Source organism: Coenobita brevimanus, chromosome 26, assembly GCF_032717465.1.
Source record: "Coenobita brevimanus isolate Jiangsu-jjx chromosome 26, ASM3271746v2, whole genome shotgun sequence".
Classification (NCBI taxonomy): Eukaryota; Metazoa; Arthropoda; class Malacostraca; order Decapoda; family Coenobitidae; genus Coenobita; species Coenobita brevimanus.
In genome coordinates, this window is record NC_136979.1 from 13,520,159 (window position 1) to 13,535,604 (window position 15,446).

General features: G+C 39.8%; 1 protein-coding gene across 1 annotated transcript in view; it reads left to right on the forward strand.

Annotated features, from left to right (window-relative positions):
- LOC145394071 (DNA polymerase lambda-like) overlaps nt 1-15,446 on the forward strand; it is a 342,275-nt gene that overhangs the window by 77,730 nt on the left and 249,099 nt on the right. Inside the window, exons 3-4 of the mRNA XM_080268039.1 lie at nt 10,032-10,211; nt 12,390-12,518. Of these exons, the coding sequence (XP_080124165.1) occupies nt 10,032-10,211; nt 12,390-12,518 (309 nt within the window). The remainder of the gene's footprint in view (nt 1-10,031; nt 10,212-12,389; nt 12,519-15,446) is intronic.

The window sequence follows — 15,446 nt, forward strand, 5'->3', positions numbered from 1 at the left end:
AAAATTGTGCGAAAGAATTCTGAAAGATAGATGGATAAAATATTTGGAAGAGTTGAATATCTTGGCTGGTAGTCAGTTTGGATTTAGAAGTGGAAGGCCATGTGTTTCCAACTTGTTGAGTTTTTACTCAAGAGCGATTGATGTCCTACAGGAGAGAGATGGTTGGGTGGATTGTGTGTATTTAGATTTGGAGAAGGCCTTCGACAAGGTACCTCATAGGAGACTGATGTGGAAACCAGAGCATATAGGAGGACTGAGGGGGAACCTCTTGGAATGGATGAGACACTTTTTGAGAGACAGACAAATGAGGACAGTAATAAAGGATAGGATGTCTGGATGGAGGAAAGTAACAAGTGGAGTCCCACAGGGCTCGGTGTTGGCGCCATTAATGTTCATGATTTATGTAAATGATATGGTAGATGGAGTGAACAGTTATGCAAGTCTGTTTGCTGATGATGCAAAGATCTTGAGGAAGTTAGAGGTTGAGGAAGATTGTAAAATGCTGCAGGAGGATCTGGATAGGATACACGATTGGAGCCGGATGTGGGAAATGAAATTTAATGCAAAGAAATGTAAAATATTGGAAATGGGTAAAAGTACCAAGAGGCCATCATTGAATTATTTGATGGGTAATGAACCAATCACAAAAGCGAGAGAAGAAAAAGATTTGGGAGTGCTGGTCCAGGACAGTTTGTCACCTGATAAACACATTAACAAGGCATTTAGAGAAATGTATAAACTCCTGACAAATATAAGAGTAGCCTTTCATTATATGGATGAGGAGATGATGAAAAATTTGATAGTGGCCATGATTCACCCCAGGATAGAATATGCAGCAGTAGTGTGGTCCCCACACAAAAAAGAAAGATATAAACAAGATTGAGAGAAAACAAAGAACTGCAACCAAAATGGTCCCCAGTCTGGCAGATCTGTCGTACAGAGAGAAGGCTGGAAAAGCTGGATTTGCCTTACATAGAAGAAAGGAGAAAGAGAGGAGACATGATTGCAGTGTTCAGGACCATGATGGGAGTAGGTAAAATTGACAAAGAAGACCTGTTTTTATGGGATAAGAGAGTAACAAGAGGACACGGAACGAAACTGAAGAAACCAAGCTGCTTGAAGGATATAAAGAAATACAGTTTTCCTTATAGATGTATAGACCTGTGGAATAGCCTGGACAAAGAGATCGTCCAGTCTAAAAACTTAAACGAGTTTAAAGCTAAATTTGACTTACTGAGAAACAGAGACGGGACCCCATGAGCGTAGCTCATTTCCTGTATATCATAATTAGGTAAATACACACACACACACGGGTCGCCGACAGAGACGGACCTCTTCCAGGATCGTGGGGATATAATCGCTGAATCACTGACGAAAGGAAGCTGAGCCTAATTGTGACTGTGTTAATGAGTGCGTGAGTGGTGGTCCCGTCGGACAGTAATAAATAAAAAACCGCGGTCTCAGTCATAAAAGAGACAAGATAAAGTGAAAACTGTCTCCATATGGTTGAATCATGGAGGAAATGGATGGTGCATTGTTTACGATCAGTGAGAAAGAATTTGAGGGCTTTTGTGAAGAGGATGTGGGAAAAGGAAGTATTAAGTTGAACCAGACAAGAATAGCAGGTGCAGAGAAAACAGCGGAGAGGAATGACCAGGAGATAAAAAAGGTATGGGCAGTAATTAAAGAGTTACAGGAACGGACCATAGAGCAGGAAAACGAGATCAAAAGTTTAAGGAGTACACTGGAAAAAATCTGTACACGTAGTGACGAACAAGAAAGGGAAATTACTGAATTAAAAGTGAACAATGAATCAGCCTCGAATGAAATAAACAGCTTAAGAGAGAGAATAAGAGGTTGGAAGAGGAAAGGGACATGATGAAAAGCAAACTAGATGAGTATGAATCCAAATCAAGAATACAGGAAGAGCACATTAAAGAAATCAAGGAGCAACATAAGGGGTGGAAGAAAATTCAGGAAAAGGGAAATGTAAATTTGAAAGAGATTATAGACCAACAAAGCAAGGAAAAAGTGGAGAGGGAAGTGGTTAGGGTGTTGAGAAGTAGAGAATCTTTAGTTAGAGATGTAGCAGATAAGAAAAAATGTATAATAATTTCAGGAGTTAAAGAAAAACGTATAACAATAAGATCAGACAGAGAAAGAGAGGAACTGAGTAAGGTTAAAGAAATAATATCAATAGTCATGGAGGAAAACAACGAAGCTCAAGAAGAGATTGAAGAGGTGTTTAGGTTGGGAAAGTACAAGGAAGGAGGGGCAAGGCAATTGAAGGTAAAATTTAAGTCCCAAGCAACAGTTAATGAAATTATCAGTAGAACATGGAAACTATCGGACAAGGAAGGGTTTTAAAATGTTTGGATAAGGAGAGATGCAAATGAGGAAGAAAGAGCTAAAATAAAGGACTTAGTAAAGGAAGCAAACGTAAAAAATGAACAGAGAACGGAGAAAGAGAAGACAGTGTTTTATTGGAGAGTCATGGATCAGAAGTTAAGGAAGTGGTACCGGCGGAGAGAAGGAGAAAAGAGGGTATAGAAAACATCAAAAATCATTGGAAAGTGGCATATACTAATGTTGATGGTTTAATATCGGCACGGTTAGAAATCAACGATCTTTCGAGGATACATGAACCTGACGTTATGTGCTTTGTAGAGAACAAGTTAAGAGAAGATATTGATGTTCATATGGGAGATGGTAAATACAAACTGTGGAGAAGAGACAGAAAAGAAAAAAACAGGAGGAGGAGTGATGATAGCAGTGAAGAACAACATGAATGTAGATACCGTGGAAATGGGAGAAGGCAGGGCTGAAGTGATAAATATGAAATTAGAAACTGGAGAGAATAACAAGCGAGATTTGGCAGTAGTGTATGTTCCCCCTAAAACAAGAGCATGGAGTGATGATGAATACCAGGAAATGCTGTCAGACATGGCATGTTATTTACAGAAACTGGTTGAGAAAAGCAACAGTATAATTTTAATGGGTGACTTCAATTGTAAAGAGGTGAACTGGGAGGAATGGGACTCAAGAAGCGGCGAGGATTCGTGGGGCTTTATATTATTAATTATACCTATGAACAATGTGATGACGCAATGGGTCAAAGAAGAGACAAGGTTTTGAGGAGAGGACACACCAGCAAGACTAGACGAATTGTTTACCAAAGAACCCGATGTAATAGAATCTTTGAAATATCTGTGTCCTATTGGAAAAAGTGATCATGTGGTCATTGAGTTCCAGATGATAACAGGGAACTTGGAGCCAAGAGACGAGCTTTATAGACAGGGAAGGTACAACTTTGGGAAAGCAAACTTTACAGGATTGAGAAAATTTTTTGAAAATGCAGATTGGAGAAAATTCAGAGAAACAACAGAGATACAGAGGAAGTGGGATATTTTTCTAGACCTGTATAATTTGGGAGTGGAAAAATTTGTGCCAAGAGTAAAAGGGAAAGAAAACAGGAAGAAAGAGTGGTTTAATAAAAGGTGTATGATAGCAAAAAATGAGACACGGCGTGGAACAATTGGAAAAAGAGAGGTAACAACAGAACAAAGGAAGAATTTAAAAGAACTAGAAATGAATACAGAAGAATACGCAGAGAAGAAGAAAGGAATTTTGAAAAAGGTATAATAGACAAATGTAAGGATGAACCCAAATTGTTTTATAGATTTGTTAATGGCAAACTGAAACAAAAGGAAGGAATCACCAAACTGAAAGTAGAAGGAGAGGTCTATAAGGATGCGGCAATGCAAGCAGAAATAATGAACAAACATTTCCAGTCAGTTTTCACTAATGAAAAGGAGTTTGTGGAAGCGGAGGTAGTGAGTAGAAATGTAGTGATAAAAGATATAAAAGTGGAAGTACAGGAAGTGTATAAACTACTAGAAACTCAAGATGTAAGGAAAGCCCCAGACCAGATGGAATCTCTAATTGGGTACTGAAGGAATGCAGAGAACAACTGGCAGATAAGATTCACAGTTTAATTGTGTGTTCTCTGGAAGAGGGGAAAGTGCCTCAAGAATGGAAGATGGCAAATATGGTACCAATTTATAAGGGAGGAAACAAGGAAGAACCCCTGAATTATAGACCAGTGTCCCTAACCAGCATGATCGCAAAATTGTGAAAGCATTCTGAAAGATAGATGGATAAAATATTTGGAAGAGATGAATATTTTGGCTGATAGTCAGTTTGGATATAGAAGTGGAAGGTCATGTGTTTCCAACTTGTTGAGTTTTTACTCAAGAGCAATTGACGTGCTTCAGGAAAGACAAGGTTGGGTGGATTGTGTGTATTTAGATTTGGAGAAGGCCTTTGACAAGGTACCCCATAAGAGACTAATGTGGAAACTAGAGCATATAGGAGGACTGAAAGGGAACCTCCTAGAATGGATGAGAGACTTTTTGATAGACAGACAAATGAGGGCAGTAATAAAGGATAAAATGTCTGGATGGAGGGAAGTAACAAGTGGAGTCCCACAGGGCTCGGTGTTGGTGCCAGTAATGTTCCTGATTTACGTAAATGATATGGTAGCTGGAGTGAACAGTTATGCAAGTCTGTTTGCTGATGATGCAAAGATCATGAGGAAGGTAGAGGTTGAGGAGGATTGCAAAATGCTGCAGGAGGATCTGAATAGGATACACGAATGGAGCCGGATGTGGGAAATGAAATTCAATGCAAAGAAATGTAAAATATTGGAAATGGATAAAAGTACCAAGAGGCTATCATTGAATTATTTGATGGGTAATGAACCATTCACAAAAGCGAGAGAAGAGAGAGATTTGGGTGTGCTGGTCCAGGACAGTTTGTCACCTGAAAAACACATTAACAAGACAGTTAGAGAGACGTATAAACTCCTGACTAATATGAGAGTAGCTTTTCATTATATGGATGAGGAGATGATGAAAAAATTGATAGTGGTCATGATTCGCCCCAGGTTGGAATATGCAGCAGTAGTGTGGTCCCCACACAAAAAGAAAGATATAAACAAGATTGAGAGAATACAAAGAACAGCAACCAAGATGGTCCCTAGTCTGGCAGATCTGTCGTACAGAGAGAGGTTGGAAAAGCCGGATTTGCCTTCCTTAGAAGAAAGGAGAAGGAGAGGCAACATGATTGCAGTGTTCAGGACCATGATGGGAGTAGATAAAATTGACAAAGAAGATCTGTTTTTATGGGATAAGAGAGTAACAAGAGGACACGGGATGAAACTGAGGAAGCCAAGCTGCTTGAAGGATATCAAGAAATATAGATTTCCTCATAGATGTATAGACCTGTGGAATAACCTGAACAAAGAGATCGTCCAGTGTAAAAACTTAAACGAGTTTAAAGCTAAATTTGACTTACTGAGAAACAAAGACGGGACCCCACGAGCGTAGCTCACTTCCTGTGTATCACAATTAGGTAAATACAATTAGGTAAATACACACACACACACACACACACACACACACACACACACACACACAGACTGGTCTGCATTTACCCACGCTGATCGTGATAGCTTTGTATACCTGTACAACAATAAATATTTCAGTCACTCAGTCAGTTTTACTAGGACAGCAATGAGGTGGAGGGTGAATAGGAGCGATCATTGACCACTACGTTTGGGATTCTGGTGTGGAAACAATGAAAATGGCATATGTTGTTATGAAAGCCTATTTATATTCAAAGAGTATTGTACTAATAATGCTACTCAGTAAATTTATTCCATTTTCATAACTATATACAGTACTGTACCTGGCTGACCCCTGTGTGGCTCAGCCACTGTTAAAGTGTTTTAGTCATAGCAGTGTAGCCATAGTTTCAGACTACTACATAGTATTAAAATTATTTTTCCTGTTTCACTAATATAACACTTTTTCCTTCTATGATACTGTTGTCTCAAATAAAATAAAAATATCAGTAAGAGAAGCCAGCCTAACAAGAATGGTTGAATTTCCATATGTGACAAAAGTTTATGATGACTTAGTTTTGTCTCGCTAGCTAGCATCTCTTCAGTATGATTCCTGTGCTAATTAGTGAACGGACAGCCAGTGAATGGCAGTTTACTGCTATCGTGTTAACTCGGTAGAGTAGGCTGTATGCTAGACGCTAAAGTATTACACCACTAAACTGCTCTTCTAAACTACTACACTGCTAAACCGCTACACTGCCACATGGCCAGTTGTAAACATACTATGAATGCTTTGTGTGTACGTCCTCAATATATCTAAATTCTGCTGAGTTCATACTGAAGTGCATTATTTTTTAACACTAAATCAACAATGTTTATAAAGTAGAAACTATCTGTGATTGCCAAGCAGTGACATGATCATTTGTGTAAGAGCTTCTTCTAAACTTAGCCATGCTAATCCCTGTCTAATTCATCACCTCTTCCCTTGAGGGTGCATGGGGATATTTCAAGGTAATTTGTACACAGCAAAGTGTGTCTTCAATGCGGCAAAATATGGTACGTACAGGTCTGTCATCTTCAAAAAGTTGACTCCCTTACCCCACAAACCTACATCAAACTGGTCACCAGCAAATGCTAGCAATCCGGAAAAGAAATTAGTAAAGCATATTTTATGAGAATGAGCAATAATGTAAGATTCTTACTTGACTCTGACTGACGACATTGCTTGAATGGACTGGAGAGGGGAGAGGGTTTCCCAGGCTTGAGGCAGACTATGACCTCTCAGCACAAAGCAAGTGTGCTTCTGCCTCATGCTGCAGCCTTTGTGCAGCTTTCTCATCATCAGCCTCCCTCAGGAACCCCTCAAAGTCTAGTGTGGATACAATGAAAGCAGTGTCATCACTGTCCTCAGCTGCCTCCGTTTCGTTGTAAGAGTTGTCGATTCGTTGAGATTCTTTACCAGACAGGCTTGGCCTTTCCATATTTCCAGTTGAAATGAGTCTGTTGCAAGTTATTTGTTATTGTTCCTGGATTACCACAGCAACTGGACATATTTATAAACTTACCTCTGAAAGCTATAAATGAGGATTTAGAAAGCGTGATACACTGACGCATCCAGTCAGAGTGGTGGCTAGTAAACAACACGGCCAGTTGGAGAGATCGTCAGTAAGCACTGCTGCGGATGACCTGCCCGCCTCCCTAAATACCCCAAAGTAGATATGTTTTGCTTTTTTCCACTCACTTCTTGCAGTCACAAGTCAACAGTGCCATCTATGTTGCATGTGTACCAAAATTACTTAACTTCAGATCGTGAGTTTGATGTAGGTGGAATCACTGCCCCTATTTAATAAAGAATTACTTCGTGGAGTCTGTAATAGTGGGCAACTTTGGCTTTTGTCTCACCATTATCAATCCTCCTTACTGCATCTAACCTTTGGGTGTAGGTTAATATTGACATCTTCTTTTTCCCCTTCCTCAAAGAAGTTGTAGACTTAGGAGGGTTATGATCAGCCATGGTAACACTGGGCAGGCAGACGAAGCATGGGAGAGAGAGAGAGAGAGAAAAAATCCCTTTGTAAACCACACCGGAACCACACGCCAGCAACAGAAAGGAGACAGTGCACTGAGCCGGGTGCCCAGGCATCATGCATGCATGTCCTTCATGCTTGGCTTGGGAGGGTAGCACTGTATTTGCCTTATAGATAGTGCTGTGTTCGAATATGATTGGTGTAGTAACTGCCATGCTTAAGTACAATTGGTTTATGCCCAGCTAGCGGGTTTGAGGTAATGGAGGTGCATATTACACGAGGCATCAGAAAAGCTTAACTTTTGAGACTGCATTTGCCACTTTCATGTAATTTCTGTGAGTTACTAATATTGCAAACTGTTGCCACGTATTATGAATCCATTATTTAGGATCGCACAATATAGGAGATTCCATTATATACTGTATACAGTATCGTTTTCGTTTCGTTTTCGTTTTTAAAGGCTCCAACATGCTTGCATGTGTCGGCCTTGGTCACCTAATGGCGGCTCTCCACGCTGCACGATCCATTGCAGCCTCCCTGTTCAGTCCCTTAACCCTAAGGTCACACTTAATGACCTCGTCCCATGTCTTTCTCGGTCTACCCCTCACAACCCCACCCCCAATATTAACACTTCTCACCTTCCTCACCCAATTATCATCCCCCATCCTCTCCACATGTCCAAACCACCTCAATCTACCTCTCCTCATCACAACACCAATACACTCCAGTCCCATCCTACCTCTCAACTCTTCCATTGTAAACCCAGCCCCTCCAGGCCTTGGACGCAGGGACGCACTGCACATCCACCTAATCATTGTCATTTCTGTACGTCTGAGCCGGCAAATGTCTTCCTCCTTCACTGCCCAGGTCTCACTGCCATACAGCATTACACTCCTAACACACGCTGCGTACAAAGACCCCTTAGCACGTAGGGAGAGCCCCCTCAATGTCAGGAGAGGCAAGAGCTCCCTGAACTTCTTCCAACCACTTCTCACCCTAGCCACAGAGCTAGCTCCAGCCCCACCTCCAGCACACAACATGTCTCCTAAATAACAAAACTCTTCCACACACTCAAGAGATTCACCAGCAAGTTCAATCCTTTCACGTCTGACGATCTCCACCTGCTCACCCCGGCACGCCATACACATAAAATCAGCATTATCTCGCAGTCTACCTCTGATACCACTACATCTCTTATGCACCCATTTATCACACACACCGCACAAGATGGAATTACTTCCCACGCCCTTGTGGCAAACTGCACATGGCCACTCTCCCTCGTCTTTGACAGTACCGCCACCAACCCTAGATATCATCACTTTTGTTTTATCTGCATTTACCCTTAATCCCTTTTGCCCCATACCATCTCTCCACTTCCTAAACCTTTCCTCCGCCTCCCTTTCATTCTCTGCAATCAACACCAAATCATCAGCATACAACAACTCCCACGGGAGTCCGTTTCTAAAGTCACGTGAAAGGGCTTCAGGTACCATGATAAACAACATGGGACTCAAGACTGACCCCTGATGCACACCAACATTCACGGAAAACTCATCACTCAAATCTCCATTCACTCTCACCTGGGTGTGAGCACCCACATACATGGCCATAACCACTCTAACCAGCCACTCCTCCAAGCCAAGCTTTCTCATTGCCCACTTCACCACCTCTCTAGGGACTCTGTCAAAGGCCTTTTCCAAATCAACAAAAACAAAATAAAGATCCCTTCTCCTACCAATATATTTTTCCTGAAGCTGTCGAACAATGAATATGGCATCAGTGGTCCCCCTACCTGGCATAAACCCAAACTGCATCTCATCAATATTCACTCTTTCTCTAATCATACCTTCTAAAACTCTCTCCATTACCTTCATTATCTGATCTAAAAGCTTTATACCTCTATAATTTCCTCTTTCCAGGGCATCACCCTTCCCTTTATACACATTTACAATTACACTCTTCAGCCAATCATCTGGGACAACACACTCATAAATAATCCTATTTATCAGGTCAGTGACTAAACTCACCCCTATATCGCCTGAGGCCTTCAACATTTCGGCAGTCAACCCAGACTGTAGTAAAGCCTGCTTAATCCAGACCAAGTGGTTGGAAAGCCAGGCCATATTAACTGATATTCTGGATAAACTGGGTTCCAGAGGAAGGGAAACTTGTGAGTTCTGGCAAAGGGGTTCGAGATGTATGATCTTGTAAACACAGGCATGGACACTCTACAGTATCATACAGGACATGACATTTTTTCTGTATGGTTTTAATGTAATGCACAATAAACACAGCTACAGTAGTATGTGATTGCCTGAAATCCCTTTGTAGTACCCTAGTGCATCACCATACATTAAGATTTACGTGTTTAAGTTGTATTTTCAGGTAAATAACTGTCAGATTTTGTTAAATTATCCCAAATGCGTCTTAAAATGGTATATTTTGTTATGGTTTACTCACCTGAGAATAACCGAAATCAGCTAAGTTAAAATTGCAGAAAATGAGGAATAACTATATTTTCTTGAAGTATGCTGGTAGAACTGAAAGCTACCAATTCACAGCTGAAGCAAAACTCTATTAACTTCATCTTCTTGTATTAGGAAGCACTGAAAATCCCTGGTGTGGGTGAACGACTCGCAGATAAAGTAGCGGAGATTCTGGAAAGCGGACGGTTACAGAAGGTTGCAGAGGTGTGTGAGGGGGAAGAAGCAGAGACACTCAAGCTCTTTATGGGGGTGTGGGGAGCTGGGCCATCCACAGCACAAGCATGGTACACACAGGTTAGACTGCATTCAGATTTCATTATTTTTAGATGTGGGATCATCTCTAGGAATGAACCTGTCTGTCAGTGGCATACTGAGGATTTCAGTCCCATATTAGGGCACTGTGATCCCACATCTATCTAGTATATTTTCATTTGATAGCCACTGTATAATTTTCTTTAAAGAGTGGAAGATAATATGAGTATAGTCGTTATGGTGTGGTAGGAGGGAATAATACAATAATCCCATACTTTACACAGATAATTTATCACAGTTGAGTACCATGCATCAGGAAACTATTTACTGTAGTTGGTACCAAAGATCCATTATCTATTAAACTGTGTATTGCAGAAACCCAGAGTTGGCTCTAAATTCTATGCACAGACCCACAACAAAAATGATTTTACTCTCATTAATTTAATGGATAGAGACATACAGATATGATTGGCAGTAATATGACACAAGTCATTGTCAGTCACTTTAGGCATTATTAATCATACAATAAACACACATAAATTATTACAAGCAGACTAAGTTACAGTTGTACATCATTGCAATAGACTTTTTGTGAAAACACCATTGGAATGAAGACTTGTAAATGGCAGTACTTAGTCAGTAGTATTATATGCAGTGGTAGGTGGTGGTGACCATCATCATCTCACTTGATATAGTGCTGCTTACTTCTTCCTTGACCTTTATCATTCGTTTTCTGTCTGCCCTCCTCTCTTCCTGTTCCTCCCATCTTTCCTGTTGCTTTTTATTACTCTTCTTGCTTTACAAGCCTAACGGTTTTATGTAAGCCAGGAGACCATTTACAGTGCTGGGTGGTAACCATATAACCAACCCGTACGTGTTCCTTACATATCAACAAGTGAGTTGGCGGAGGTTTAGTGTCCCTCCCCGTAAAACAACGAACTCAGAGACAAATGGCCACCCCTCTTGGAATTATGGCATCTGGCTGTAGATAGAGATAGATAGATAGTTGCATTACTAAGTGTGGTAAGAAATGAGGATGCAAGAATGAAAATGACAGTTGGAACTAATAAAAAACAGAAGAGAGGGAGGAGGAGGGTGCAAAATTTGGTTTCAGCTCCTATCTCTTCCTTACTGCACTAGTTCAAGTGGATCTCATGCATACACTGTAGGAGAGGTGCAAGAAGCAAGTCATGAAGCACTCATTTTGAAGGAGCGAACAGGTTATTGATAACCCTGGGGAAAGGTCACAGTGCCTTGTGAGGTATTTCATCAGGAGATAAGAAGTGCATCATGCCCATAGCTCTCTGAGTCGGAGATGATTCATTCTATTACCATTTTAACCCTATCCCGTGAAGGGAGGAGTGTAAATTCTGGCTTTGTGCATAAATCATGCTCAAGAGCTTTCAAACCAGTCGTTTAGAGATATTTTATTTCTAACGCTCGTAGAAAAGTTACTATTCATCATAGAAAGGCCACTTTGGTCTCATTTTGAAGATGAAGAGTTTTGCTTTGTCGTACATTGTCCAAAAAGACAATATATATATATATATATATATATATATACAAAATGAAATGCAAAAAAAGTGAGTAGAAGTTGGCTTACATGTTAACTTTTACACTATCCTTTAAAAAAAATTTTTGCCCAAAAAAAACTATTCAAGAAGTAATAATATTTTTTGCTTCAATATGTAGCAGAACAAATTTCCTTTCCAATAATATATTATTTGTTGTATTTTCTTAAATAATAATGCCGCATATATACTAAAAAAAAAAAAAGCATAAGTGTTCAGCGGGAGGTCAAGAGGAACCTCACACCACACTGAGCCAAGCAAACCAAGTGAGCACACATGCACCAGCTGTGGCAGGCTTAGCTCCACCCACTTTTGCCCGTCATCCAACAAAAATGTCGACTCCCTAAATATTTCTTTAGAGATTACATCGGATGACGGGCACAGTCTTCATACTGTCGTCAGAGGTTGGCAAATGCATGACGACCCAGGTCGTCATTGGTAAGTCAGAAGGTTAAATTTGTTGGTGGGGTCGTAGAATGGATAAATGCCCTTTTCATATGATGCTTTCATATTCATTCATTGAAAGTAAAGGATGTATTTTGATCTTGCAGGAATCTGTTATTTCTAACAAGAATGTGTTCACGAATGATTGGTGTATTGTGAGAAACATGATCATTAATAAACTTATGTGCCTTTTTATTTTTCACAGGGATTGAGAACATTGGAAGATGTGTGTACCAGAGCCACCCTCACGCGCCATCAGCAAGTGGGAATTAGGCTGTATGAAGATTTAAATACTCGTATACCGAGGGAAGAAGTGGCAGAAATAGAAGCCTATGTAATGCTGTATTTGAAGTTTTTCATAGAATAATTGGAAGAACTGCATGATTTTAGTTGTTGCATTCTAGAATTATTGAAAATAATTTATGCAGATAATTATTCAAACAGGAATCATGTTGCAGTATTAGGTTGCACTGCACCGAATACAGTTTATCATGAAAAGCTTTTATTAATACAGGTAACTCGCACGGAACACGTGGGTTTCGTTCCTACCGTGCCGTGTTAGGTGCAAAATTGCGTATATTTAAACTACTCCATATTTTGCTCCCTAGACCCCCCAAATGTGTTGTTTTGCTGTTATCTGTCACTGGTAATCACTAGAAAGCACTTTAGGTGGTTAGATGGTTTATTTAATGTTATAACTCACAAATACAGTACTCCAGAGCAAAACTTCAACACACAAATACTGTATGTAAACACAAGGAAACATTCCGATGCTGATCATAGGTAATCATATAAATCAGGTTAACTGGTACCAGTGCGCTAACTTACAAGTACATACCAGAACAATACATATTTAACTTAGAAGTGCAGTACTGTGATATCGAATGATTTCAGTACATAATCTGTTAGGAATGGCTGAAAAAAAAAAAATGTTATGAATACATTTTCACCTTTTTGATGTATATTTATGGTAGTTTCGAGTTATTTTTTACGTTATCGTTGTGCCCATGCTTGGAAAAGGGAGCGAAAGAGTTGAATTTTCAGTCCTAAATGAGAAAACTGCACGTCCTCCAAGGCTAGACTCTGCCACGGGAGAATAAAGTGGAGGGTCAGTCCGATTAGCAATAAGGAAGTTGTGTCACAACTTCCAGCTCTCTCACCATGAGAATGGCTAAAAATAGAATCGTAATGCAGTTTCAGAACTAACAATAAGTCTAATTATTACGAATACAGATACAAAGCAGAAATAAATACGTTTACAGATGAGGAAAACGTACTTCTTCCGTCATAACATGTTCATCTTTCTCTATCATTTTACGTTCATCTTTATAATTTTACCTTGTTATTTTCGCAATATATATTGCTGCCTCGTAAACAGGGTGGTTGTTTGTGTTTTGCAAGGGAGGAAAAAGATTGTATTTTCTGTCTGGGTCGAGATAATGGGTGTACCTATGCGTGGTTAGGCATGGCCACGAGCGAAAAAATCGTACATCCACTCATCACGGTAGCAGGTGGTGAACTGACAGATGATACATGAGAGGGTGAAGTCAAGGTCAGTCTCATGTCCCAGATTTTCGTTCACTTCCCGAAAGTTTATTCACAGTTTTCTACAAGTTGCATTGCATCAAATGATCCAAACCATTACAGCAAACCTGAGCAAATAGGTAAAGATACCAAGACAAAAATGTATTTTTCTTTTATTATAAGTCTTTAATGAACAAACAAAAAAGGCAATATTCCGACGCCAATTATGGGTAATCATATAAATCATGTTAACTGGTTACAATGCTTTATTTAATGCTTTAATTGCTTACAAGTACATACCAGAACAGTAAATATTTAACTTACAAATACAGTACTGTAGAAAAGCAGTACAGTAAGAGTTTAACGAACAAACAAAAAAGGCAATATTCCGACGCCGATCATGGGTAATCATATAATTCGGGTTAACTGGTTACAAGGCTTTATTTAATGATTTAACTTTATTTAAGTGCTTACAAGTACAGTACATACGAGAACAGTAAATATTTAACTTACAAATACTGAACAGTATTGTGGAAAAAATGAACAAATAAAAAAGGCAATATTCTGACGCCTATCAGGTAAACTGGTTATAAGACTTTATTTCTTGCTTTAACGTTATTTAATAGTACTTTAAGTTGCACATAAACTTACCAGAACGGTACAGTACTGAAAATATTTAACTTACAAATACTGTGCTACTGTACTTGGGAATGTCTCACTCACTGAATAATTTCCCACCTAGATCGTCACGTAATCAAAACAAACCGCGCGCTGCGGTGACGTTCGAGGATTTGATCTTTCAAAGGCCTCTCCTGCATTAATTTGTAGTTTTCATAATGGTTTTTTAATCTTACGTTGTCTTATATGTATCCCACCCCTTACCGTGTATAATTGCGAGCGCGTTCTGTGAGATCGTGTTCCGTGCGAGTTACAGTTTACAGGTATCCCTTACTTGACGATAATTTGCATAACACAAGTTCGCTCCAGTGATACAAAAAATTTTCTTATCTCCTGCAGTTCATGAATTTGATTCAGTGATAACGTGGTTGAATAAGAAAAAAAAAAAAACACTTGCCATGTTCACATGTCAGGCCTCAGCTGTCCATCCATCATGGTCACAGATATGCATGTCAGGCATTTCAGTGTTTACAAAACTCATGGTATTACTCCCCTCCACATGCCATAATCTCTTTCTTTATTTACCTGCTGTGCCAGTAGTACTGCAAGCCTCTTTATTGATAATTGTAATGTTGTACAGTACAGTTCAGTATTGTACAGCATGCCCTCATGATACAGTGGGGATAAGTTTGAAAAAAAAAATCCATTTGTACCATGGCCGGTGGGAGTGCCCATCATCCACTCACTTACTGTAGTGATACTTCAATTTCAGGTAACTCTACATTGAGTGACAAGCCAAATGATTTCCTGTAAACCAGGAAATCATTTAATACGCTGGGTGGTAACCTTATAACTAACCAACATGTGTTTCCTATGTGTCAGCAGGTGGGCTGGCAGAGGGTTAGGGCCTGTCTCTGGATAAAAAGTAACTAAAATTACAAACAAGAAACCTTGGGTTAGGACTGACCAACAGGTGATAACCAAGGACAGGACAAAGGACATGGTACGACTTGCAATATGGAATGTAAGGGGTGCAAATAATGAGGTAAAAGAGAAGTATTGTCCAGGTGCTTGAGAGTGCAGAAGTGGACATAAATGGATTAACTGAGACTAAATGGAG